General features: G+C 51.2%; 1 protein-coding gene across 5 annotated transcripts; it reads right to left on the reverse strand.

The window, feature by feature from the left end:
• Positions 1–2,797: 2,797 nt before the first annotated feature.
• On the reverse strand, positions 2,798–27,691 carry Vps37c (VPS37C subunit of ESCRT-I). 5 transcript variants are annotated; one of them, XM_052189821.1, is made up of 6 exons: positions 27,448–27,691; positions 20,328–20,429; positions 9,575–9,673; positions 6,919–7,090; positions 6,059–6,141; positions 2,798–4,887 (listed from the first exon to the last, which is right to left on the reverse strand). In XM_052189821.1, the coding sequence occupies exons 3-6, from the start codon at positions 9,665–9,667 to the stop codon at positions 4,174–4,176; spliced, it is 1,062 nt and encodes a 353-aa protein (XP_052045781.1). In that variant the 5' UTR covers positions 9,668–9,673; positions 20,328–20,429; positions 27,448–27,691; the 3' UTR covers positions 2,798–4,173. The 5 variants fall into 5 exon arrangements, with proteins under 5 accessions (XP_052045781.1, XP_052045789.1, XP_052045772.1 ...); XM_052189829.1 differs by having other exon boundaries at positions 27,444–27,691; XM_052189812.1 differs by lacking the exon at positions 20,328–20,429.
• Between the last annotated feature and the right edge of the window lie 169 nt (positions 27,692–27,860).

The following is a 27,860-nucleotide window of genomic DNA, read 5'->3' on the forward strand; positions in this document are numbered from 1 at the left end:
ATGGAGATGGGTATGTTCCTAGCCTCTAAATAATTCCCTCCAACTAAAACAGTCTCCTCTACCATTCAGATATCCCTGACTATGGGCTAGGGGAAGACATCTACCCCAGAGCCCAGCCCCCACCCTACCCCTGCTCCCCAGTCTAACCCAGGGATAGGATGCACCTTGGCTATGAAGCCTTCAGGCACAGTTCCAACTCTGGGAAAGCAATGGGGAGTCACTAGAAGATTGGGGGTGGGGGGATGGGGGGTGGGGGGAGATAGAGAATGGGGGGGGGGCTAGGCTCACCATCATTCTAAAGTCTGCCCAGTGTTCTGCCCTTCCTACAACACCCTCTCGCACCAAGCCTCCCTTCTTTTCAGTTCTAATCATATGTATACGATGTGCCTTTGTGAATAGACGGGCAGGCTCAGAGTCCTGAAGCTGGAATGTCATCTGACAAGGGTGCTGGGAATTGAACTCTGGTCATCTGCAAGAGCAGTATTCACTCATAATTACTGGGTCACCTCTCCAGTCCCAGGCCTCCGTTCTAACAGCCCAAGTCACATATCTGCTGCTAATCACACTAGGAACCCAGAAACAGGGTCTACCACATGCCTGCTCAAACCTAATGGGGTGAAGGCGCCCCATGACAGGGAACTAATGGGGTGGCTACAAGAAAAACGTAGGGTCCGAGGCAGCCAACTGCCTCCCATAGGTGTCTTTCTTGTAAAGCTCTTTATGTCTACCAGTGGTTTCGAAGCTTCCAGAGCTTATTTAACAGAAAAATACACCAAAAAGCTTAGCAGAATCTTTAGAAAACTGTTTGGGGCTGGAGAGAGAATTCAGTCAGCGAATGCTTACACTGCAATCATGAGGACCTGAGTTCAGATCCCCGGCACCTGCATAAAAAGCTAGATATAGCAGCAAGCATCTAAAATCCCAGCACTGGGGAGGCAGGAACAGGCAGAGCCCTGGAGCACCCCCGCCCCCACCCCCATCCCCTCACCCCACCCCACCCCCGTTCAGCCGGCCGACCTCAGTGAGCTCAGGTTCATCGAGAGACCCTACCTGTCTAGGTGGAGGACTGAGGAGGATCCCATATAGGAGTACACATAAAACTCTCAAGCTCTGTGGGCCTAGAAGATGCATCCCAACAAGAACTGCGAGGTCACAGAGTCAGGAGAAACAATCTCATCCCTTACAGATCTCGTCAGTTCCAAGCTCAGATGCAGGACCAGGCCCTCAACCGCTGGGAAGTTCTTGACACACATCTCCTCAGCCAGGTGGCCCTGCTGTGACCTGTGCTGCCTTGGGGTCTCCATTTTACATCACTGGAACAAAGTAGGAACTGACCCTCCCACTCCTGGATGCCCCACCTTGCTGCCCACTTTCCTGTCACTGGGAAGCCTCTGAAGGCATTTGTATACAGAGGATTCCAGTGCCTCCTCCTCACAGAGGGCAAAGAAACTTAGAGCATTGGGCGTCAATCCCTGCCTCAGAGCTGGAGGACGCTTCAGGGCTCTCCACAACAAGCAGTCTCTGTGCTGGGTCTCTTCCAGCCCTATCCTGTACTCAGGGCCTGTCGCTGCTGGAGTACAGCAAGGGGCCTCGGTGACCTAGTAACTATTTCAGAGGAGCTGGAAACGACCTCCGACAGTGTGTGCTGCCGGGTGGCAGTGCAGCCGGAAGGGAGGGAAGGGGCAGCGGGAGCCTCAAGCAGACCACATGGCCCTCCAAGTCCTTTCCTAGAAAAGCTGGCCCTATGCCCCCACCACTACTCCGGTATAACTCAAGGCAGGTGACTTAACTGCTGCAGTAAGATCTGGAACTTATTCTGACTGATATCTTGGGTGCCCAGCCCTGGACTCCTGCCAGGCAACTCAGTGAAGGGCAGTGAACATCAAACTGAAGTTGGTGACTCTTGGCTGTGTCCTCCGGACTTCGAAACACCACAGTGCATGGTGCAGGAACCCTGCAGCTCTGGGACTCTGTGGATCAAAACCCAAGTCCTATCTCCATGTGTTACCTAGCCACTGCTCAACTTAAACAGGTCTGCCTCCTGTGTAAACCTGGGGCAAGGAGGGCCAGGGTGGCTGTGACGGGGACACTAGGAGACACATGCCATAATCCTCGTGATTCTTAGTACTTCTGGGCATCTATCACAGGCAACCTACCTCTATCGTCTTGCCAGGAGCAAAGGGCAGAGAGCTGACTAGAGGAAACTGCCAGGAACCTGCTCTCTCACAGGCTCCTAGACTTCAGGATAACCATCCTGCAGCAGTGCTTAAAGGAATGCTGTGGAGAACGCGGCCAAGCCCACAGCAGGTCAGACACGCATGTGCCTTGAAACATACACACACACACACACACACACACACACACACACACACACGCGCGCGCGCGCGCACACTCCCCCTATACACAAACTCATTCATTCTTGTTCTCTCCCCCCCTCTCTCTCCCTCTCTCCTCCCCCCCCCCCCCCCCCCCCAGTTTAGAAAATGGGTAGACCACAACCGTGCTGACAGGACGCTTACCTCCCAACCTGGACTGAGGCACTGGTGCCCCCTGGTGGAACAGGGTAGCTACACGTGTGACCTAGAACAAAGCGAGCATTGTAGGCTCCAGGAAACCGCTAAGGAAACCCACAGAAAAGAAGAAGGTGGAAAGAGCCAAACCCTAGGAAGAAGAGCAGGGTGGGAGTGGGGGAATCGAGAGGTGGCCATAGATGGACGGAGCTCTACAGACTAAGGCTGCAGAAGTCACCGCCCCACAAGCAGCCACATCGGCTCTCAAACTCATCAGAGACGGCACGGACCATGGAACCCATCAACATTTATTATGGCAATTGCACAAACAAATGGGCGGTAATCATCCAGTTCAGCAGCAGTCTACCTCAGACTCCATTAGTGATTCCACATTATAAATAACTCGGGAGAAGCAAGCAGAGTTGGTAATGCACCCATAGCCTGTGGGCGGAGTGGCACCAGAAGATGGGGTTCCTCCTTGACCCCCAGCACCTTGGCCCACCAGAGGCTGGGTACCCGGGCAGGGGATGTTTCAAGGCACATACAATTTCCTAACCCGTAGCAGCTCCAGGGTCCACCCTGAGACCTGGTTCACATCTGGACCAGCCACACAGAGGTATCACCTGCTGCAACCCCTTAGAATAGTGTAGTCACTCTTACTAAACAGCCCCATCCAGTGCAGGGGCTGCGCTCACAGTCCCTGCCCTTTACATTCTGAAAAGGAGAGTGTAGAGAAACCAAGCCCAATGTAGTGACGGTGTCTGGGAAGCACCATGGGGACATTCTGTAAGGGTGTGTCTGGTGTCTGTTCTGCAGGGACACTGGGAAAAGGAAGGAGATAAACAAGGTAAAGGGGCTGCTAGCAAATAAGATTCAAGGCACTAAAGGAGTGGAGGTGTGGGTGAACCTCAGAAAACGCCAGCCAGAAGTGGAGGGCCCCAGGAGTGGGAAGTGGCTGGGAGGTAACCCTGGTCCTCCACTCCAGCCAGGAGCTTCGGGGTGACCCCTAGGACATCCAACCATACAATTTGAGGCCTGGGTTTCCCTTGGCATGCCCAGCTCTCTCACCATACCACTGTTGCTATGGTCCCTGCCAGCACGTAGGACACACTTGCCTGACATTGGCACGGCAGCTAAAATATGGCTTTCAGAACTTGAAGTCCCTGTTTTCCTAACTGTTCCTTCCTACAACTCAACTGTGGTAAATAAGATAGACCATCCTTTACTGGACAGACAGAGCTCTGCCATCACTTGACAATTGATTCCACATCCAAGGGACAGCCTGGACGAGCAGGGTCTGAGACCCAGGGTCACCCTGCCATCCAGATTACTCTACATTGGTTCAGCTGTGAGGGATCAAGCGCAGGTAGCTGTGTAGGACATGAACACCCCAGTTCATAGACACCAGAGAGCCCTGGGCTCCCCCCAGGCCACTCCACTCAGGAAGTGCTGAGCTGGTCCATGGCAGAAGGAGCTCCCAGAAGGACTCATGCTGCACCGTTCAGGGCCTTTCGGGAAGCCTGTGTGCTTCCAACTGGAGGCTCGAGGCTTCTGTGTGTCCCAGCGTTTCAGGGCGCATCGCCTCCACATCCAGTGTTAACCTCAAATCCCAGCAAATGGAGCCAAAGGCTGTGGCGCAGGTAGAAGGTGGGCACAGACAGGACTAATACCTCGGCCAGGCAGGTCCTGGGGGGTGAAAGCCATACGGAGGGGTTGCCCCAGAAGGGTATGGAGGTTGAGGGGGCACTAGAGGCGGAGGCTGTCCTGGGAAGCCCGGGAGCTGAGGTTGTGTTGGGTAGGGGGGTTTGTTTCCTGACGGGAGGTAGGGGGACTGTTGAGGATAACCAGGACCAGGAGTCCGGCCCCCCACTATGGAGTATCCTGGACCAGAGGCGCTAGTTGGAACCGCAGGATAGCCAGGCTGGGGCAGGCCACTCCTCTGTGGAGACCAAGAGTAACCCACCATGGCCCTGGGACCTGGTTGAGGTGATGGGTAAGGAGGACCCAGAGGCCCACCATAGGAGGAAGGCTGGGCCACCACAGGGAAGGGGGCTGGCTGCAGGGTCCCCTGGGCTGTCGGGCCCACAGGCAGGCCTGGGGATGGGCTGTAGGGCAAAGGGTAGGGAGTCACTACAGAGGGCTGTGGTGGCTGTTCTTCAGTCTCAGGGGGTGTTGCCTGGGGCGCTGGGCGTGGGGGTGGCGGGCGCTTTGGAGGGGCATCTCCAGCCAGCTCCGGCAAAGCTCGAGGCCGCCTCACCACGTCCTGGAGCTTCTCTACACGGACTCGACGCAGGTGCAGCAGTGTCCTCATGGAAGAAAAGGACTCTAAGAACGTTTCCAAGGGCACCTCACCTTCCAGGAATTTCTCAGCCATGGCCTACAGGACACAAGAACTGTTAACAGAGGCCTTCTACAGCCTTCCCTGGCCCCCATTCAGAGTGACTCCCTCACCAAAATGCCATCTCCTTAGTGGCAGGACCATGTCTTCCATGGTCACACTGCCCCCCTACCCAGCACTGTGCTGGGTCCTTGGTGGTCACACAAGTCTGTTCATTAGCTGGACCTTTGCTAGTGATTTGTATACTGGCCCCTGTGCTGCATCCAAAACACAAAGACATCTCTGCCCACTGAGATAAAAGGCACATCCAAAGGGAGAAGACAGCAGAGAGAGAGAGACCAGGAGCAGGGGCCTAGCTCTGTACCAGCACCCATCCAGGTGTGAGAGCTCCCTGGGGCCTCCTGACAGTCACTCATTCCTGATTCAACTGGGGTCCTGATGTAGTAAAGCCCCCTTAACCATGATTTCAAATACTAGAGATCCTCTGAATGTCCAAAAACATTGCATGGAAAATTCTAGAAATAATCTAAGTTTTAAGTAACTTTCATTATAAGATATTGCTATAACTGGTCTATTATTATGTACTGTTCATGTATGTGTATGTTTGCATGTATGAATACAGATGAGTAAGGGTAAACACGCACACACGTGCATGTGGAGTTGAGAGACCACTTGAGTTATCATTCCTCAGGCACTGTTCACCTTATTTCCTGAGACAAAGTCTCTATCACAGGCGCGCCAATTCAGCTAGACTGCCTGACTGCAAACCCCGGGACCTGCCTTCCCTCCCAGCATAGAAAGACAAGCACCTACCACCTTGCATGGCTCTTTATATGGGCATGGAGGATCAACTCAGGTTGGCACCCTGTGCAGCAAGTCCTTGGTCACCTGGGCAATCTCCCCAGCCCGTGAGCTCTGTTCTTAAGCTCTCATTGAGCCTGCTTTATACATTTCATAAACATATATGTACAGGAAAAACAGTATTGTCTACACAGATGCGAGTGCTAACTGTGGTTTCAAGTGTTTGCCAGGGGTCTTAGAATGTATTCCTATACTGTACTGCAATCAAAGTGTGTCCACTAGTACTCCAGGGCCATCTACCCAAGCTATGTTCCAAACCCTTCTGCTCTATGGTTCTTGTGCTCACCTAAGACCTGACTCCAAGGCCCTGTACCCTGTTCAAGAGATTAGGATGCCACCCCCACCTCACCTCAGACTCCTCCTCGATCTTCATGCCTTCGACCTGAAGAAGGTCCAACAAGGTCCCAGGCTGCAGTGCTGAGGAAAATTTCTCTGGAAGGAAGGACAGAGAGGCTGACATTTCAAAATCACGGCTTTAATTAAAGCTGAGGGCCCTGATTTCAGGGAAGACATGTGACATGCCCTCTGTGTGCTTGGGCCCAGCCACTACAGAGTCCCCGCTGCTGGCTCTGTGAGCACTCGGGACTCAGCCGCAACAGGGCCCATTGGAGAGAGAGTCCCTGCAGCTGCTTCTGTGGGTCCTTTTGGGTCATGTAGGCATTCTCCATCTTGAGCAAAGAGAAGCTTAAGGACAGAGCTCAGGTCTTGGCCGGGCAGCTCCTGAGGGCACAGCCATCCCGGAAGCCTTCCCACCTCCGCAAGGCTCGGGGCTAAGCTGGCAGAGGCAGTGAAGGCTACCGGCTGCCAGATTCAAATCCCACTCCAGGGCTGGGGGGATGCTCAGGGTTAAAGGCTGTGCTGCCATTCCAGCTCTACCCAGCTCTAGAGGGAGACCTCAGGCAAGCCTTTCAGTGGCTCCAGTCTTGTTTTCCTCATCTGTAAACATAGTGAATTCAGGCCATTTTTAATACTATAAGAAAATTGCCAGGGCATACAAATATATAACTACTCACACATCTAGACTAACCAGAGTGCCCACACCCTTGCTTATTATCATGTGAGAACATGCACAGCACTTAGCGCACAGCATGAAGCAAGCACAGTGGCTACAATGGCTGCTGCCCTTTCCTCTCCGTCCTCCCTGAACAGAAGTATCAATCAGCAGGGAGAGGGCCCGAGGCTTGTCCACGGTCAGCTGTCCCTTCCTACCCAGCTTGGCTTTCTGCTCCTGGCACCGCTCCACGAGCTTCCGCAGCTCCTGGTATTTGTCTGAGAGGTTGGAGCGGCTGATTTCGAGGGGACCTTGGAACTCCAGGTTCTGCTCTGCCAGGCTCCGGTTGGTGGCCAGCGCCATCTCTCGCTCTAACTGCAGGTCCTGAACCTAAGGAAAGCAGAACTGACAATGAGCTTAAGTGTAACTGGTCAGACTCCAGCAGGGGGCGCTCCTGGGCTCACTGCTCAGCCCTCAAGCTGTCACAGAAGCCTGGGACTAAAGGCTATGCAGGCAGGCACTGGGACCCAGGTGCGTCACCTCATCCTGGTCAAGAGAGCTGTGAGAATGACACATGGGAAACAGGCACCAAGGCTAACCACCTAGCCACGGCTTCCCAACAGACAAGCACCTGCAAGCGGTCAGTGCAGTGCAGACCACAGGTGAGGGAGAAGAGCCACTGCGGTGGAAGGGATGAAAGCCAGGGTCCCCATCATTAGCCCCAAGTGAAAAAGACATGTGGCCACACACCATGCAGTCATACTCATGAGAGCCTGCTAGGGAGAACGCAGATGGCCCAGAGCAGACCAGAAGCTAGAAATGTCATGAGGTCCCAAAGGTATTAGGGAGGGAAGCCCTGTGGTAGGTGGGGCCCTGTGGTAGCCCAAGACACTGAAGCAGGACAGATATCCCCGCCTCCCAGGTCAAACACAGCCTACAGAGTTAGAGATAGCTCCTCGATGCCGTCTACTGAAAAATGCATCCCTAGCCAGCACCAGCGGGCCCTCATTCAGGCCCCTATTTAACTGCCAGTCAGGCAGAAACCTCCGAACCTTGCCCAGCAGGCTTCACGGAGAGCTGGAGACAGGGCCACCATCTTGTTGCAGTACCATATGGCACCAGCAGAGGGGGCTCAGCACTGCCCACAGAAGTCAGGGAACAGGTCAAGACCAGCTTACACAGGGTAACGGGGTGGGCAACACAGAACTGCTCCCTCCACCTTGGCCAGCACATGGCACACCAGGCCAGATGAGCTTCCTCTAGAGCAGCCACAGGAAGCCAGGAGGCATCCTGGATAAAAAGTTTCCAGAAGGGCCACCCCGCAGCTACAGCAGGCTGTAACCTACTGGAAAGAGGAATGCTACCAGTAACTCCCTCCACAGACAAGGGTGCCAAGGCTCAGGTTAGGACCCCTTTACCTGGACTGTCTGCTGCCCAGCCAGAAATGCCATTTAGCCCCTGGATAAGGAGCAGAGAAAGTAGTAAGTGTGAAGTTAGTCAAGGGGGCTGGAGGATGGCTCAACAATTACAAACACATACTACTCATCTAGACACCTGAGTTTGGGTCCCAGGACCCATGCCAAGTGACTCACACCACCTGCCACTGCAGACTCTTCTGGCTGCCAAAGGACTGCACCAAACATGCACAAACCCACTCCAGGGAGGCTGACTGGATGCTAACTGGACAACTTCCTGTTCTTTAACACAGTGAATTCATAGAACACATCACATCTGCTCAGGAGGAGAAGGGGCACACGTGAGTGGCAGTCAGAGGATCCTGTATTACCTGTGCTCCCTCCCCTCCCTCAAACAGATGCTTCCAGGCCAGTGACCAGCTGCAGCCACCCTGGGGGGTACCTGTGGGGATCCTAGCTGGGGGCCACATCGAGTCACCTGGCCTCCAGCTCACAGGAAGGGCACGGGAAACAGTGACAGTGGGCCCAAGTCAAGCTCTGTAAAGACAGCGGGGCGGTGCCATGGGGAAGATGCCCCCAGCCCACCAGACCCACGCTGGAAAGGTGTGAGATTCCTGGGCCATATGGGTCCCTGGCCATCGTAGGCCAAGGTGGACCCGGCACTCCCGATCATTCCCTGGGCTCCCAGAGGAACCAGGCCCCAGCTTGAAACCTCAGGGCTCCTCTAGTAAAAGCCAAAGTAATTCACAGCACAAGGTGAATCCTGGTCCAAGCTCCTGCTAAGCATGAATCTCTGACAAGCATTTGTCAGGGTGGGTGGGATGGCTCAGTGGGTAAGGGCCACCAAGCTAACAACAGGAGTTCAATCTCTGGGGCCTTTATGGTAGAAAGAATGAATCATTTTTTTGCAAGTTATACCTGGCACACACACAGACACACACATACACTCTATATACAAACACACTAAATAAATCTAATAAAAACTTAAAAGACCTTAAGTGAGGCTGGAGATATGGCTTAGCAGTTTATAGAGGAGCAGGGTTCAATTCCCAGCACCCACATGGCAGCTCACAGTAGCAACTCCAGTTCCAGGTGGTCCAGCATCTTCTGACCTCTCCGGGTGCCTGCACACACCTGGTGCACATTCATATATATGTCACACACACACAGGGTGGGGGCGGGAGGGAAGGATGGAGGGAGGGAGGGAGGGAGGGAGGGAGAGGGAGAAGGAGAGAGCGAGAGCAAGAGAGCGAGAGCGCGAGAAAGCGAGAGAGCAAGAGAGAGAGAGAGAGAGAGAGAGAGAGAGAGAGAGAGAGAAAGACTTTGTTGTGGACCTTAAGTGACTAATTACTTAAAGAAAAAGAGGAGAAGAAGGAGGAATAAGAGGAGGAGCAAAAAGATTCAGCAACAGCAGCAGCAGCAACAGCAGCAGCAGCAGGGTCTGCCAGCTTCCTTGTACCTCAGGAGATTCCAAGGCTAGGCGGGCAATGGCTTCTGGGTCATTTTGCATTTCCTCTAGCTCCTGCAGGGTCTTGTCTTTCAGCCCCTCCATCTTCTCCTGCAAATACAAAGCAATATCCAGTTTAAGGAAAAGTCACCCAGAGTCCCTCCACAGGAGGGGCCCAAGGAGACATGAGGATCTCTGGGAACACCTTGAAGAAGCCCCCAAAACCCTAAGACAGATGAGAAATCTGTAAAACTACTTGGCAACCATAGCACTAGATGGCACAGAGCTGACTGGAAAAGACAAGAGGGGGCCAGGCTGCAGAGATACAGACTAAACTTGGCCCCAGACCTTGGAACATGACTACTTTTGTCTGAACCTGATTTAAACACCCATCCCCACCACACCCCCCACCAAAGGGCTTTACAGGCCTCAACAGCACAGGCCCAGCCTGTTATATTTAGTGTTCTAATGACCTCAGGTCTCCCTAGGTATTCTGCAACTGCAGTCCGCTCCACAGGTCACAGAAGGAAACTGTCACATCTGTGCCCTCATTGGAACAGGAAAAAAAATCATGAAATCAGCTTCACAGGCAGTTAGAAGAGAACAAAACCAACTAAACCAGGCAGAGAGCTGCTCTGACAGGGCAGGGGTCAGCAGTCTTCTCCCTGTCCTTGTCCCAAAGGCCACCTGTCATCTGTCTGACAAGTCACAGCCAAGCCTGGGGGCAGCCAGGAGGAAGTCAACACCCCAGGAACCGCCTTTCTGCTGACAGGACAGTCCATGCTTATGTTTTCTTATCCTTCCTAGATACTGTTTTAGAGTGTGCATGTTGAGTGTTCTTACTGTAAAAGTGGCTAGTTTCCAGAAGGTTCTGACTCTGCGAGACTAAGGGCCCTCTACTCTTGTTAGAGCTGGCCTGGGAGCCATGGTGATGACTCAGCCCAGAAGGCATTTGGAACTAAGAGCTAAGGTGTCAGACAAAAGCCACCCTCTATGGCCTCAGTTTCTCTGTGTAACGGGATGGGAATGGCATCCCTGGGTGACGAGAGAAAGTAATGAGCAATGGTGACACATTCCATCCGCCATCCGCCGAGGTCCTCACAGGGCCTGGTTTAGGCCTGATCTCTCTTTCCATGCTCCAAGAGTCCTGGGGTAAAGAATGAGTGGCAAGGATGCCTGCTGCTGAGAGGCTACGTGAATAGGGAGCACCACCAGCCATCAGCCCCTGAAGGCTTCACACTGCCCAGCCTCTAAATAAGCTTGGCTGGGCATCATGAGATACGATGTGCCTACCCTCCCCCCCCCCACACACACACACACACACGCCTCGGCACCAACAGGCCGTGACAGAGCCTGGAAACCCAGACTCCATCCTGGGGATATGGATAGATCTGGTCTATGACAGAGGGTTAACTCCGCACTGTTACATCATGCAGGACAACAGATTCTGAGCATCGTGCTACAGTGTAGCCTACACTGTCCCAACCAAGCACTTAGGTCCCCAGAACCCATGTGAATTCAGGCTCAGCCTGGCTGCTGACCAGGGCTCTACAGAGGTGGGGAGTGACCACGGAAGACTTTACCATCAACCTTGAGCCCACACCCACATATACATACATTCACATGTATGTGCATCTGGACATATATGAACACATCACACACACACATAAGTGAGAGGAAGGAAGAAAAGGAAAGAAACCAAAATCCCACCCTGCACTGTGTCTATACCTCAAACTGCTACCCCAAACTCCAGGTCTATTAGTTGGAACAGAGGAGAAGAGGCCCTGTGTTGGACCAAAGCTCCGAGGAGAAACAATACTGTTTCACCTAAACCCAACTGTGCCTGTGGCAAACCAGAACAGCACTTTAAAGATCCTGAGACCCCGCTATGCCCTCGATTCCAGCACTTGAAAGACTGACGTCAGGAGTTCAAGACTAGCCTGGACTCTGAGTGCTACCTCAAAAAAATAAAGAAAAAGGCCTGAGAATGTAATTCAGTCTGTGGAGTGCCTGTCTGTTGAGCATGCAGATAGCCCTGGTTCCAACCCAGGCACAGCATAGAACCAGACACAGTGAGGCACACATTTGAAATCCCAGTACTCCAGAGAGGTAGAAGCCAGAGGATCAATAGTTCAAGGCCAGCATGGGCCACATAGTTAGTTCAAGTTCAGTCTCAAAAATATAAATGATCTGAAAATACGCAAACACACGGAGCACAGGCAGTAAGGCAGACCTGGCACAGGGCCAGTTCTGCGGCTTGTCAGCTATGTCTTCACCCAAGTGGAGGCTCCCGGCTCCTCATCCGTGAGATGACCAAATGGCAGCAGCTCCCCCACAGGTAGTGACATAGCACACCAGGTCAGAACAAGAACAAATGCTGGCCAAAGATTTCAACACCACAGAAATGATGCAGGGTCACGGAGGCGTCCTGTGTGGCTCAGCAAAGAACATGCTAGGCCACAGCAGCCCACGGAGCGCAGCCCCACCCACCAAGCCCAGTGCCTGCTGCTCTTGAATTCAGGGCCAAGTTCAGTAGACGCTGGCAGCCTGGCAGGATGGTGCTGGCTAAGCACACACAAACAGCTGCTTAGCAGCAAACCCAGCAGCGCCAGGACCTCTCCCCACAGAGAAGTCCATTCAGCCAGCACTGAGCAGAGCCCAGAGTCCCCGGGGCAGACTTGTGATGTTTTCCTTTGACACACTTGCTCTGCCCCAGAGTGTGATGAAGACCAAGCCAAAAGTGAGAACTCACAAGCCCACAAGACAGTGTGCTGCTTACCTGGGTGGCTGCTGCTCCCACCTCTTGGCTACTGGTCGTTCCTAGCAGCAGCAGCAGCAGTGCACCCTGGTGGAGGCAGGCGCAGGCTGTTCTGTGAGGACTCTCACAGCATCGCCCACTGGATGTTACAGATGCTGGTCTCTCGCCCAGAGAGGCTGAGGGCGGCAAGCACTTGCTCAGGGCCACAGTTTGGAAAGGTGAGAAGGGGGAACTACTGTGCCCAGGGCCCAGGGCCCAGCTACCTAAAACTGTGGCCCTGGGCTGGGCCTCTGCTGTTAGCAACTTCTAACTCCCAGCCAACATGGTAGAATGACCAGAGTTGTCACAGAGCTGGGGTGGGGAGCAGGGCTTATGACACATGATTTAGGGACCAAGTCCTTGGGCTTTTGTTTCTAGTCCAATTTCCTCAGGCCTTGGTGCCAGGGCTCTGACACAGACTTCCCTTCCCATGACACTGAGATGCTGGATGAGTCCCTGAGGACAGCGGCGTGGGCTGCTGGGGGAGGGGAAGTGGGGGCGATGTAAGAAGGGGTCAGGCCCTGGGCCTTCATCTTCGTCTTCCCAGTACCGAGCCCAGAACCTGCTCGGAGGCAATTCAGAAACTGGCAAGCGACGGTGGAGGAAGAGAAGAGAGACACCAGGCCAGCCAGGACAAGTCCAACAAGGTGCAGAATCAGAACAGCTTCCCACCTGCTCAAGCCTTCCTCCATGTCCCCATCCCTTTAAGGACAGGCATTTATTGAGCAATTACTATATGCCAAGACCCATGCTGTCCCATATCATGGGGCAGAAGGAAGTCTATAAACACTGGACTTTATGAGTCTGGTTCAATAAACTCATTTAGAAACAAAAGGAAAAAAAAACCTTTCTTCTTCCTCTTAAACTCAGTTTGTTTCTAAAACTGCCTTTGTATGCGGTTTTAAGGTTTCATGCGTCCTTATGAACACGGGTGAAGGACAGGCAGGCGTGTGACCAGTGAAGAAGCCATTAGGAGGGAGGTGCGGAGAATGAGAGCTCAGAGCAGCGAAGGCCAGAGAGGCCGCTGTGCTGGGAGGGTCCTGCGGGGCCACTGCAGAATCTAGGGGAGCTGGGAGCTGGTCCCAGGGTAACAGGTCTTACGGAGGTGACACTGACACCTCAGCTGAGATCAGACGGCCAGTGAGTGGGAAAAGTAGCAGCTCAGGAGCGCCTGCTCTTTTCTTCCCACTGGGGGCTGGAATTGGGGCCCCTGCAGCCTGCCCTGAGAAGGGACCGGGCATGGCTCCTTTCCCCACCCCACCCCCATCCTATCCCTGCCTCCTCTGCAGTCTTCACCTTCACTAGAGGCCTCAACTACAGTCACGTGTGAAGGCCAGGCCACGAGCCCCAGGCCAAGCACGGACCAGGGACCAGGAACCTTTAAAGCCTTGGACCCAACCCCACACCAGACTCGATGCAGGAGAGGCGCTGGCTGTGCTCCCCAGGAAAGCTGCAAGGCCCCGTTTACATGCACGGCCCCACTTAGGGAGGGCCAAAACACCTAGGGGCTGTGGTCTGTAACCTAAAAATTGACGCCATGCCCTTTGGTGACCATGCACATGGGAATGACAGATCATAGAAGGAGGGAGAGCCAAGCCATGTCACATGCTCCAATGCTCCCAGTGGGGAAGAGATGGGAACGCAGTGACGAACTGATGGCCTGGGCCTCATCAACTGCTACCATCCACACTGCTGCTGGTCTCACCTTCTTTTCAAGACTCCGAATCTTGATAAAACATTTCCACAGGCTTTGAACAACGGCAACACGATATGACCCAGATAGTGAGGCCGTAAGCCAGATTAGGACCAGTGGATTTAGGCCAACCAGACTGTTATTTCTGGCCACACCCCAGCAGAGGCAACTGAAGAACTGCTCAGAGAGAAGGCACAAGAATGCCGAATCCTAAGTCATCCCTACGATGAGGCTCTGAGGCTCTGAGGCTCTGTGGGCTCACCTGCCTCCCACCACAGCCAGCCAACGTTACTTGCCAGCCTGCTGTCACACTGCAAGGAGAGCTGATGCCCCTCAGTTTCTCATAAATCCCTCCATCTACCAAGAGCATGGGAAGAAACTGTGACCATAGCAACCTACAAAGTGCATGCTACAGGGAACTAGACCTGACCTACCCCTAATAGCAAAGATACCTGCTGTTGCCTTGGGAACCTTCCTAATCCCGCTGCTTAATGCAGAAACACTGGTTGGCCTGTTCCATTTCTTGTTGCTAGAATGACTCCAGCATGGCCCCAGGTATGGGAGTCCAGTCTCCCAGGGAGACCCAGTGTTGTGGAACTGGTCTTCCCTGTGACTTGAAAAGCTGGAATCTAAGCCACTGAAGAGAACCTCTGTAGGGGCTTTGGTTAGCGTTGCCACTTCTACTATGCTGGGGATGGAACCCAAGGCCTCACACAAATAAGGTGTATTAGTTATGTCACCAATGAAACAAAATACCTGACGCTGCACTTCAGGAAGGAGGGTTTCTGGCTCACTCTCCAGACAGTCTACTGTGGGTAGGAAGGTATGCTGGCCAGAGCACAAGGCACCCCTCTGAGGACGAAGAGATGGGACCAGTATATTTAGGATTTATCTTCCCAGCTCAATTGACCTAATCTAGATCATCGCTCACAGGCAAACCCAGAAATTTGTTTCTGGGGCAATTCTAAATCCCATCAGGGTGAAAACCAAAATGAATCATCAAGTTAGGAAAGAGCTTCTAAGAAACACTTCTGAGAAACACCCCCAACCTAATCTTCATTATTTTTTTTAAAACTGTATTAGTGTGTGCAAGTGAGAGAGAGTGGTCAGAGGACAACTTCCTGGACTTGGTTCTGTCATTTTTATGTGCATCCCAGGGATCAAATAGGTCAGCAGGTTTGTGCAACAAGCGCTTTTTAACCTGATGGACCACCATGCCTGCCCAGATTTTCACTCTTTCTACGCAGAGCTAGGATGGGGTAGGAGGCGCCTCCTCACCCTCAAGTGTGAAGAGTCCCCAAAAGAGATCAGAGCTTTGCAGCAAAATGCATCTAAACTTGAACCCACTGAATCTTTTCTGATGACTTAGTCAGCTGTTCTTTCCTGATACCTACCATCATCAAGGGGCCAGAAGGATTTAATGAGAATCAAACAATTTCTAAAGGTGCTAGACAGGACACAATGACTCCACCGCACAACACACACCTATGGTTACAAAGTGCTGCCTGTCAGCCGAGCTAGGCCTCCAGCTAGGTACGATCAAAGCAGAGCAGCCAGCAGGCATGGAACTCACTCAGGATGAGGCTTTGGGAAAGAAAGTGCCTCCTCCAAGTAAATATTTACACAATTAGCCTACTGTTCTTTAGGCCTCCTGAAAACCTCTCTGCCTGAGGCGGGCCCCCATGTAAGGCACCGCTGGAGGGAGGGAGCAGCACACTGAGCCAAGTGGGGGCCTCCAGAATGACTTCTGATGTCAACCAGGCTTGCCCACATCTGGGATGTTGCCAGCTGCCTGGGTACCCCACCAACAAAGGCAAGCTGCAGACTCCTCGCTTCCTGTTGATGACCCAGCCTGTGTCTCCCAGACCTGCTGGATGAGATCCCCAACTCCAGGTTCTCTCTCCCTCCAGCAACCACTTACATCAGTTTCTCAAAGGCACCCCAATGCCTCAGTAGGCCACTTCAGGCCAGAAACAGGCCTCACATTCAATACCCAACCTTCCAATCTTCCTTTAACCGGTGTTCCTGAGTCTCTGAGGAACGCCATCCAGCCACTGCTGCCCTGCCACAGACTCTAAGAAGATTTTCCACCCCCAGAGCCTCCTCCCTGCCATCACCTGAATGTTCAGCCCCTTTGGATTGATCTTTCTCTAAAGCTACCAGGTCCCTTTGGCTTCCCTGGGGACCTGGTAGTCACCTCTTCCCATTCTCTTGCCAAAGCAGGACTTAGCCTGGAGACCACTGTCCTAAGCCCCCATCTGCTGACACTGACCTGCACCACCCCAAGCCCCATTCTGCTACTTCCTTAGAGCTGTGATATCTTCAGTAGGGCAGAGAAGGGACCCAACAGAACACAGTCTGTAACAAATGCAGTGTGAAGCCTGCAGTCCTTTACCAGCACTTGGTCTGAAGTCCACAGCCAGGGCATAGCACCACCCAGAGCCATTCCTTCCCCCCCCCCCCCCCCCCGCCCCAAATCTCAGCTCTTTGGGGCAGACCTAACATCTGGGAAGCTAACAGCCTTCACTGGCTGGGGAGCCTGGGCAGGGAATACAATCTCCCTGTGCCTTAGTTTCTTCCCTTAGAGGGGGCTTTAGAAAGAATGAAATACGTTAGCGCCTGAAAGGTCTACCACCCTGTTACTGGACTGGGCACACCATGGCTAGGCTGGCACAGTGCCCAGTCACACGGACACACCATCATCCCTCTACCGCTCAGCACTTCCCAGTTCCTCTAACAGGCACTTGGATTCCTCCAGAGACATCATCTGTCAACAGAGTGATGGAACTGGATGACTGGATCTGACCAGATCAATAACATTCATCGTCAGTCAATAGAACTACCATGAAATAGATGTCTGAATAGGCAGCCAGTCTTTCCAACTTCCTGAAAAAGACATCTAGCCATTTGGCAAGGCCTCTTCTTTCTCTTCCTTCCTTAGCCTGCAGCTCTGAGTTGAAAGAAATCATGCTCAACAACCACACACAGGCTTCCTTCCTTCCTTCCTTTCTGCTATGTCCTAACCATAGTCTCTAGAAGCTGTGAAGGCAGCTGTCCATCCTCCCATCCCTCACCTCAAGGCTTTACAGAGCAAGTTGAACAGTCAGTCATCCATTACAGAAAGATCAAGTTAAGCCAGCCAGTGGTGGCACACGCCTGTAATCCCAGCACTCTGGGAGGCAAAGGCAGGCGGATTTCTGAGTTCCGAGGCCAGCCTGGTCTACAAAGTGAGCTCCAGGACAGCCAGGGCTACACAGAGAAACTCTGCCTCGAAAAACAAAACAAACAAACAAAAAAGCTAGAGGTTAGGCCTGGGTCCCGTGGAGCCTGTGCTCCACGTCCACGACAACGGGATCATGGTAGGCGGCCATTCCAGGCTGACAGGATGTGTGCGGGCAAAGCCTACTCTAGCTATCTCCAAGTCCAGCCCCAGGGACTTCTGGGATGAGCAGAGTCATAAACAGGCAGACTGGCCCACTAAGGATAACAGGAGACACAGAAGAGAACTTCCTCAGACCCACCTCTGACTCGAATGGCCCACAAAGGCCATCATCAAAGCTAGAAAGTGGCTACTGTCGCAAACCAACCTCTCCAGAAGCGACTTATTGGGTTCCAAAGGACTCAGCCCTCTTCCACGTGCCCAGAAAGCTCAGGAGAATACTCTGGGAGTTCTCCTGCCCCAGCTACAGAACTTCCATGGCTCCCTGGTACCTTGCTATTGTGTTTCAAATCTGTGCTCCTTAGCTTGGCACATGACGATCTGCTGACCCTGAACTTCTTTCCATCTAGCCCTGAGCCCTCCAGCACCCACAGGCTGCTCTGCTCATCCTAACTCTCCCTGCCTAACCTTCTCCCAGCCCAGAAACACACTTGTAGGCACTCAATATTAATAACAGCAGCCTTCAAGGAATTCACAGTATGTGTGCCCTGCCTTTTTCTCCTGCTTAACCCTCAAATCTCACATCTCTATGAAGTTTTCCTTGCTCACCTCTCCTAAAGAATCCATGCCCTTTTACGGTTCTATGTAAATATCATGCAGCATTTATTATGACAAAACAGTGTAGTTCGCTGGTAAGAAACTAAGCTCTCTGACCATCACATCCACATCCCAAAAAGTGGAACACATACTAGGCACTCAACGAGTACTTAAGGGATTTTCACCTTCAGAGTAGATCCCCCTACATGTCATATACATGCACATGGACTCACAGCCTGTTAGAGCACCACAGAAGACATTACCTCTGTAGCGGAGAAAACCTAGCTCTGCCGTCAGAGCTGTCTAAGGCTTTCAAGGTTCTGTTTCTAAGTAACAATATACCCCCCAAACAATCCTAAGATATGTGACAAATACATATAAATAAAATATTCAACAAGGTAAAACTTATCTGACCTCCAATCAGAACTTAACACAAAAAGACTAAAACAGGACATATACCAGCCAATAAAATGGACCCATAAAACATATAGGTAACAGAATTAGCAAACAAGGATGTTAACATAGCAACCATATTTTATGCACTATAACGTGCGCGCACGCACGCGCGCGCACACACACACACACACACACACACGATTTATATTTGGTATGCTCAAGAAGCATAGGTTCTAAAAGGTTAAGCACAGGAAATATAGACTTGAGCTGTAATTATGTAAAGAGAAAGGGTGATTTCTACAGGGAAAAACAACACTATATGAGACTGCATGTATATTGGAGTGGACATCAGCAAATTAGATTCTGCAGGGGAAAAAAAAAGCCACCCAAACAGAAATAGAAATGAACCATGAAAAGGAAATGATAAAAGAAAAAAACAGGAATTCTGAGGGATGGCCGTAAGCACTCAGCATACAACGGAATTCCCCAAGGAGAGGAAGGGAGGGCGATGGGATGACAGTTTGAAGAATTAATGGCTGGAAATGAAAGCTATAAGCCACAGATCCAGAAAAATACAATGAATCCCCCAATGAGAACCATGAAGACAAGCAGGCCGTACACAGTACAATTAACTTGCTGGGTGAGGACAGAGTTCAGTGGTAGCGTGCTCATCTGGTGCACTGAACCCAAAGTTCAATGCCCAGTGCCTCAGAACATCTATACAGTAGCTGAACAATAGACCGCTTAGCTCAGCAGCAAGAAATCAGCTAGAGGTGGGGAAAGAAACACGAGGACAAAAGAACACAAGGCTGGCATAGACGGGCCCCTATAAGCAATGCAAGCCACAGACACTGGAGCAGCTTCTGTAAAGAACTGAGAGACAGGGCCTGGGGAGGCTTCTCAAAAAACAAAGACTTCCCTCAGCCATCCAAAAGCTGAAGGAATCCATCAAGTGACAGACTACAAGCAATGTTCAAAGAAAGCTGCAAGACATTAGGCACGTGCAAGGAGATGGAGCTCCGGGTCAGCCTAGAGGGACAGAGAACGCCTGCAACACAGAGGACCTGTCCTTTCCATTTTATGCTCCTCACAATGCAGAGCACTATGGGGTTCGTAGCATGAAGCGGGGTGGAGAGGTGGGTGGTGGGGGTGACAGGGACACAGACAGGTTGTGCAAGGTTCAACCCCGAAGGTGAAGAGGCACAGGGCCCTGGAAACAAGCTGTGACAAATGAATAGCGCACACTGCATATGCTTAAAGCAACTGCTAAAAGGAAGTGCTCCTGCCACAAACCAGCGCAGAAGCAAAAGGAGGCCAGGAGAATACTCAGCGCCTAAGGAACCCCAAAATAGAAGAAAGCACAAAGACTGTGGGGCTGATAGAAAAGGAACAGCAGAGTCTCTCTCTCATACAGGAATGTGGTCTAAACACCCCAATTAAATAAAAGGCACCACTGGGGATGGGAGACATGGCTCAGTGGTCAAGGGCACTAGCTGCTCTTCCACAGGATCCAGGTTCAGTTCCCAGCACCCCATGGCAGCTCACAGCCACCTGTACCTCCAGTCCCAGGGGATCTGATGCATACAAGCAGTATACAGATATACATGGCGGCAAAATAACCATACACATAAAATAAAACTTAAAAAGTTTTAAAGGCAATAATTCTAAGACTTATTTTAAAAAAAAGCAACACCCTTCTGTGTGCTGCCTGTAAGAAATCATCTTCAATATTAAAAGTCTGTAAGATTTTAAAGCCATGCCATAAGTTTACTCTCTAATTGTAATATTTATAAAAACCTATCATTTTAGTCATTTTTAATTTCTTATATTCATTTATAATATGTGGATGTATGTGGGTGCATGTGTGCCACAGCACGTGTGTTCAGATCAGAGGACAACTTACAGGAGTTGGTTCTCTCCTCCAACAAGCAGATCCTGGGAGTAAATGCCGTGGTCATCAGCTTGGAGGCAGGTGCCAGGACCCACTAAGCCAGCGGCTCTCAACCTGTGGGTCACAACCGCTTTAACAGATACTTACATTACAATTCATAACAGTAGCAAAATTATAGTTACACAGTAAGCATCGTAAGGAACTGTATTAAAGGACTGCAGCATTAGGAAGGGTGAGAACCACCGCATTAAGCCATTTTATCATCCCCGGTTCAGCCTAGCCATTTTGAAGTGTACAGTTTTTGACATTTAGATACATTTACTTTGTTGTACAACCATCAGTACCCATCTGTCTCCAAACTTCTCATGACCCCACACTGATACACACCCTTTAAATACTAACACCTTTTCTCCCTGTCCTGACCCTGGCAACCACCAATGAATCTGACTAGTCTAGAAACTCCACAAAAGAAAACTATAGGCAGGTGTGATGGCTCATGACTGGAATCCCAGGGCTCTAGGAGGCTGAGGTAGAAGGATTGCAGTGAATTCCAGGCCAACCTGGACTACACAGTGAGACTGTTTCAAAACCAAACCAAACCAAACCAAAACAAAACAAAACAAAAAGTTGTTCTTCCCTGGGCATCACAGTCCACACATGTCGTGTCTCTGAGCTCCAACCGTGTAAGACGGTGGGACTCTGGCTGCCTGATCTATGTCCTTCATTCCATGTGACTCTCCTGTCTACATGTGGAAGTAGCTGCCTTGTGACGATCATCAACAGCACTGTTGTGTTCATACACAAATGGCTGCCCAAGTCCCTGCTTCCATTTCTTCTGTCTGCGCAGATACAGAAACAGAACTGCCATGTCATACAGTAAGTGACCTGTCGTGGGACCACTATGCTGCTTCCCACAGTAGCTAAGCCACTTCATGTTCCCACAAAAACCACACACGCCTGCAACTCTCCACGTTCTTATCAACACTTATTTCCTATTTTTACTTAATGTGTGACTCATGCACATGTATGTGGTGACCGTGATGTGTATTTATTGGTGTGTGCACATGTATGTGTGTGACTGTATAGTATATATGATGTATATTGCTATTGGTGTGTAGACATGTATGTGTGTGATGTATATTTTTATTAGTGTATATTCGTGTGTATGTGGTATATGTGATGTATATTGACTGGTGTGTGAGTGTGTAGAATATACAACATATATTCTTCTCAGTGTGTATAGATGTGCATATGTGGAATATGTGATATATATTTATTAGTGTGTGTATTTGAATGTGTGTATTATGACTCTAACGTACATTCTTATTATGTGTGTGTGGTATATGCAACATATATTCTTAGTGTGCATGAATGTATATGTGAGTGTGTAGTATATGCGATGTATATTCTTACTGGTGTGTGTACATGTATATGTGTGAGTGTATGGTATATGTGATGTATATTCTTATTAGTGTGTGTTCATGTATGTGTGTGAGTATGTGCTATATGTGATGTGTATTCTTTTTTTTTTTTTTTTTTTTTTTGGTTTTTTTGGATTTGGTTTTTCCGAGACAGGGTTTCTCTGTGTAGCCCTGGCTGTCCTGGAACTCACTCTGTAGACCAGGCTGGCCTCGAACTCAGAAATCCGCCTGCCTCTGCCTCCCAGAGTGCTGGGATTACAGGCATGCACCACCACCGCCCAGCTGTGATGTGTATTCTTATTGGTGCATGCATGTGTATCTGTGCAAGCCAGAGGTTGGCTTGGGCATCTTTCTTCTATCCACCTTTATTTTTTGAGACAGACTCTCTCAGAGAACTTGAAGCTAACTGCCTTGGCTGGATGGGCTGACCAATGGGCTTCTAAGCCTCTTGCCTCCATCTCTCCCAGCGCAGGCCTATGCCACTACGCCCAGCCTTTATGGGGGTGCTGGGGACCCTGACCTGGGTGCTCCTGCTTTCATGGCAGGCAGAGCCACCCCCAGGCTTTCGTCCTATTTTTAACGGTCATCCAGCAAGTAGACTAGTGTTATACTAGGATTTTAATTTGCATTTCCTTGATGACTAATGATACACACAATCTTTCAGCGACTTTTGGTCATTCATATATTCTTTGGAGAAATACTGCTCAAGTACTTTGTCCACTTTCTAATTGTCAGCTTTGTCACTGAGTTGCAGGGTTCATTGGCAGTCTTGGTCAACTACACTAACCCTAACTTTAAATACAAGACCTTTGAGCATGGTGGGAGGGAGACTCCTTTAATCCCAGCATCAAAGAGGCAGAGGCAGTGCAAACAGATCTCTATGAGTTCAAGAACAGTCGGATCTACACAGTAAGTTCCAGAATAGCCAGGGCTATGTAGAGACCCTGTTTCCAAAAAGAAAAGTAAGTAAATAAAATGGTTATTTTACAAGAGATCTTTATTAAAAGTATCATTTAATTTTTTCCCTTTAAATTATGGACGCTATCAGGCAAAAGTAGGACTTGACTGGCAACCATTAGCCCCTTCTTCCCCACGTTTCCAGATGCAATTAGCCAAAGCAGTGCTTGAACAACGTGCCCTAGGCTGGGCAAGGACAGAGGAAGTAGAAACTGCTACTATCAATCTTCCCTGACTCCCAGACTGAGAGGAGGGTTGTCAGGAAAACCATAACCTCCTCCACTCCTGAAGTGTTACCACAGACAGACAACTGAAGCAACCCCCATTTTCATGAAAATTACATAAGCTGCCAATCAATTATCCCCTTCTCCTACAATTCTGTAAGTTGACAATCAAGCTGTTTTCAAACCTCTCTGGCTGCTAAGACTCTAATCTCCCAGAGGAAACCCAAGCCAGACACAATCACGCCCCAAGAACTTTGCTCTGGCCAAAGGGAACCATACAACTGCCAAGGCTTTACTTAGGAGAATTTGGTTTCTTGAAAGCGCAGCGATGCCCTTCAGAAAACCAAGTCCATGGCTACTCTGGCTTTCATCACAAGGGGCCTCATAGCAGCAAATCCTCACCCAGTCAGGGAGGAGCTCCGCCACAACCTGGCATAGCTAGTGAGCATGTAGGACTGACTGGCCAGCTAAGAACGGTGTGCTCTCCCTCTCTAGCAGCAGTCTGGGAAACCTCCTGGCTCCCTGTCCTGTCCCTGAGGGCTGCAGCACAGGCCCCAGAGCTTCCTTGCAGTATTCCTATTGCCCAAGAGTAGAGGGGGCTGAGCCGAGTGCGTGCGTGCGTGCGTGCGTGCGTGCGTGTGTGTGTGTGTGTGTGTGTGTGTGTGTGTGTGTGAAGAACAGGTAAGTCCCAGGGCTGCCAGCTTCCCACACCCACAAACGCTAGCAGTGGCAGTGGACTCTCATGGCCAGGAACAGAGACTGAGAACAAAGATGAAGGGCTGGGGAAGTGCTGGGAAGGTGACAGACAGGGAGAGCAGATTGCAGAAGGTGAAGAGCTATGAAGAGCAAGAACAAACTACAAAAGGCAGGAGACATGGGGAGCTGGGGCTGTGGCAGAGCAGTGAGTTTAAGGCGGAGCTGCTAGTTAGTTGCTGCTACTGAGAAGAAGCTCAGAGAGAGAACACTGAGAGCGGAGGGTCCCTCCCTACACCCTGTGCAAGAGCTGCAACAGGAGACGCTAGGCCTGGGCGCTAGGCCACTTTCCTAAGCTATAATATCAAGAATAAGGGGTGCCCAAGCTCAGAGCAGGTGACACAAAGGGAGTTAGTTAAACTTGGCTCATTCTTACTCTCCATCTGAACAGAGAAGAACCCTCAGCTTCAACAGACTGGTGACAGGTGCAACTGCCCCCCTCGATGACAAGAGACAGTCAGTAAGGACACAGAAAGCAGACAGCCAGCACTCCCACAGACCAGACCTGACCACTGACGTTTACACAACGCTCCATGCATCTGCACGATACACTTTTTTCTGAAGTTTCCCTAAAACATTTGCCAAGATACACCACATCCTGGGACACAACACGAGTCGTGGCAAATTTAAAGCAGTTTACATTAAGGCCTGGCCCAGTCAGTAGAGTGCTTATTCAGCACATGTGACGCCCTGGGTGTGATCCCATACACTACAAAAGCCAGGTGTGGGGGGGTCACGCCTGTAACCCCAGCACCTGGGCAGTGGAAGCAGGAAGGTAAAGTTCAAGGTTCCTCTGTCACAGAGCAAGGGAGAGCCAGTCTGGCCTACATATGGCCCTGTCCAAAGATAATGAAAAGTGAGTCTTCTCCTAGTGGCCTTCAGATGACGATGTAGAACTCTCAGCTCCTCCTGCACCATGTCTGCCCGGATGCTGCCATGCTCCTGCCTTGATGATAATGGACTAAACCTCTGAACCTGTAAGACAGCCCTAATTAAATGTTGTCCTTTATAAGAAAAAAAAGATAATAAAAAATAACCATGATGGTTTGTCAATGTGACAGGTTCTTTCATCACCTAGGAGACAAGCCCCTGGCAGTGCCTGTGAGGGATTATCTAGACTCATGTAATTGAAGGAGGTCTTCCTGTGGGCAGCATCATAGGCTAAGGTCCTGGACTGGACAAACAGCGAACGGGCACTGAGCAGCAGCACCCATGGCCAGCAGCACCCACGGCAGGCAGCACCACGGCGCTCCGACTGCGGCTAGCAATGCAGCAGGATCAGTACCTCAAGCCCCGCCACCATCACTCCCTCGCTCCCTACCAGAACGGTCTGTGCCCTGGAACTGTAAGTCAAATTCATCCCCTCGCCCTTTGGTGGATTGTGTCCTGGTATTTCTACCACAGCAACAAGAAAAGTACCCAGGCCATTAAGTCCTCTGTTCACAAAGATATTAAATGCAAAGTTGTTGTCTATGGGAAATGAAGTAACAGCACAGTCCTAGCCTGCTCCTTCTGCTGCTGTGAACCTGGTAAGGAGATACCTCACTGTGGGAGTTAAAACAAGTCTTCAGGCTGGCGGTGGTGGCGCACGCCTTTAATCCCAGCACTTGGGAGGCAGAGTGAGTTCCAGGATAGCCAGGGCTACACAGAGAAACCCTGTCTTGAAAAAACAACAACAAAAACAAAAAACCAAGTCTTCAATGAAGAGGCCTACCTAGCTGATGTTACCTTGAAGTTCACAGTGGAGACTCCCTCTGTAGCCCATCCTAAGCCCCAGGGAATCACCTGTCAACTCCAGCGCAATCAAGGCAAACCTGTTTGATATCTAAGGTCTTCCAGACAGCCAGGGGAAGCAGGTAGAGAGAAAGGAGGGAGGGATTTGTGGAACATTCTGTGAAAGCCTGCACAACCTAAAGACTGGCCATCACTGAAACCTGCATCACAGGGCAAGCTGGGTAGGGACAGATCAGGACCTTCCAGGAACTCCAGTTCCCAAGAGGAAACTTCTAGCACACACACACACACCCCAATCCCACCGCCCACGACAGCAATCCAACTGCTCTAATACAGGTCTTCAATGACTTCATTGGTGAGACTGGAAAAACCCCACTACTATGAGCCAAAAGTGTCCAGGAATGAGTCATATGGCTATTTATCTCAAAGTCCTTTTAATGGCACATTAGCACATGTCAAAGCAATAAGCAAAAGGCAACAGGAATCTGGAGTAACCATCTCATATCCAAGCTCCAGCGGCCCAGCAAATCTACAAAATATGCAGTAAGATCAGAATCACCCAGTCAGTGTGTGTGTTAAAAACAAACTCCTGGGGCTCCAGCCAGATAACATCACACGACTCTCCAGAGATGAGGACTCTGCATTTTCAACCAGAATTACCACAGATAATTCTTAAGCTCCAACACATTAGGACAATTGAGGCATCTGGAAGGCAGTATTAGAGTTAAAGGTACATTTGCTTTGAAAAGAGACAAGAGGGTTAAAAATCCTAACAGCCACTCACTGGTTGATACTGGCCAGTTCTGAAAACTGGGATCACCAGTCTCTCAGAGGTATTCCCTGCATCCAGTATACAGTTCAAAACACCCCAAAACAGTACCCAACACAGGACAGCCAATCAGAACTACTTGCTTGGCAAACAGCAACAGAAAACGGCCCCGCTGAAGCACTCCATCGTGTTTTCTACTTAATGGAAATTACAAAGGCACTGGGCCAGATTACCAAGACAATCTTACGAAAAAGGCTTTTCTGAGCACCAGGACGGCCAAGAACAAAGACTCATTTCAGAGTCCACCATTTCACCCAGCAGCCCTTAGTTCCACAATCCCCAGCTCTGGGCCCTCTCTGGGCCCCAAGCAAAGAAGAGTCTTTCCCTTCTAAGTCCCTATACCACGACCATTTCTAGCTGCAAGGATGACAGTCACTGAATGCGGAGTGACATACTATAGGTAAAGACGCCTGGATAATTGGCAGAGCAATGAAGGAGCCCTGGTACTCTGTGAGGCTCCTTGGCTCAAGGTGGATAGCCCCAGTCTGATTGACAAGGTGTAGGCTGGACTCAAGAAATGTGACCCTGATTATAGTCAATTCTACCAGTAACTCAAACACATCTCCAGGAATGTCTTGGCCCACCAAAAAAAAAAAAAAAAAAGAAAGAAAAAGAAAAGAGTGGAAGAACACCCCTAACCGGCTGTGAGGGGAGAAACAACGTAGAACCAGGCACATGCTGGGACCATACAGTGCGGTCCTTTACTGTATGGTCCAGAAGTAAGGATGGCTCAGCCACGCTGGACAGTCCAAGTCGGAGGCCAGAAGAAAGGGGAAGAACCCTCACCTATTGCTAACCTGGGGATACAGGCCACCAAGACAAAGGCCAGAGTCCCTCCAACTCCACTCTATCTCTAAGGCAAGTCAGAATACACACAGGCCTCAGTTTCCCAATCCGTACAAGGGGCAAAGAGGCCCTTAATGACACAGTAACCACAAGGTCCTCCTACAGAGGGTGAAGGGCTGCGTGGCGTTAGTGGATAGGTGGGAGGGGGCGGGGCTGAGGCGACCGGCGAGGACTGCCTCCCACCCTCCATCCCTCCCACCGCGCTGCAGGGGCGCAGGCCTGGGGAGTCACGCGCCCATTGCGCCCAATCGCCGGCTTCGGCCAGGAAACCGGCCGGCGGAAGGCCTCTGAGCTCGTCGGCAACGCCCCCAGCACGGTCCGCCGCTGCCCGCCGCTGCCCGAGACCCTCCCCAGCCGCGCTCACCTACCGGAGCCGCCGCCACCGCGGGCAGTCAGCCACCGCCCGCACTTCCGGGATCCACGAGCCCCGCCTCTACCGGATGTGACTTCCTCCAGCGTCCAGTTGGGAGCGAGCCGCACTGCCCCTTCGCCGCGCCCCGGGTGTCCAGCCTTGTGGGCCTCGGGGTGGCCACGATACCTACACTCGTGCGCTGGTGGCTTCAGGCTCCACACCCGCGGAAGGCCACTCGGCCCCGCCCGTGCGGGGAAGGCCCCACCCCTAACCCCGCCCCTGCCGTAGGACTCCGCCCATTGTTCGTGCGCCTGCGCAGATTTGCAGGTTTCTCTTCATTTGGTATGGTTCTGAGTATCCTAAGAGACAAGCGTGGAATCTCCAAAGGGAGGCTCCAAATGCGCTAGTCTTGCTCCACGGTATGCCTGG

This window comes from Apodemus sylvaticus, chromosome 1 (assembly GCF_947179515.1).
Source record: "Apodemus sylvaticus chromosome 1, mApoSyl1.1, whole genome shotgun sequence".
NCBI classification, from domain to species: Eukaryota; Metazoa; Chordata; class Mammalia; order Rodentia; family Muridae; genus Apodemus; species Apodemus sylvaticus.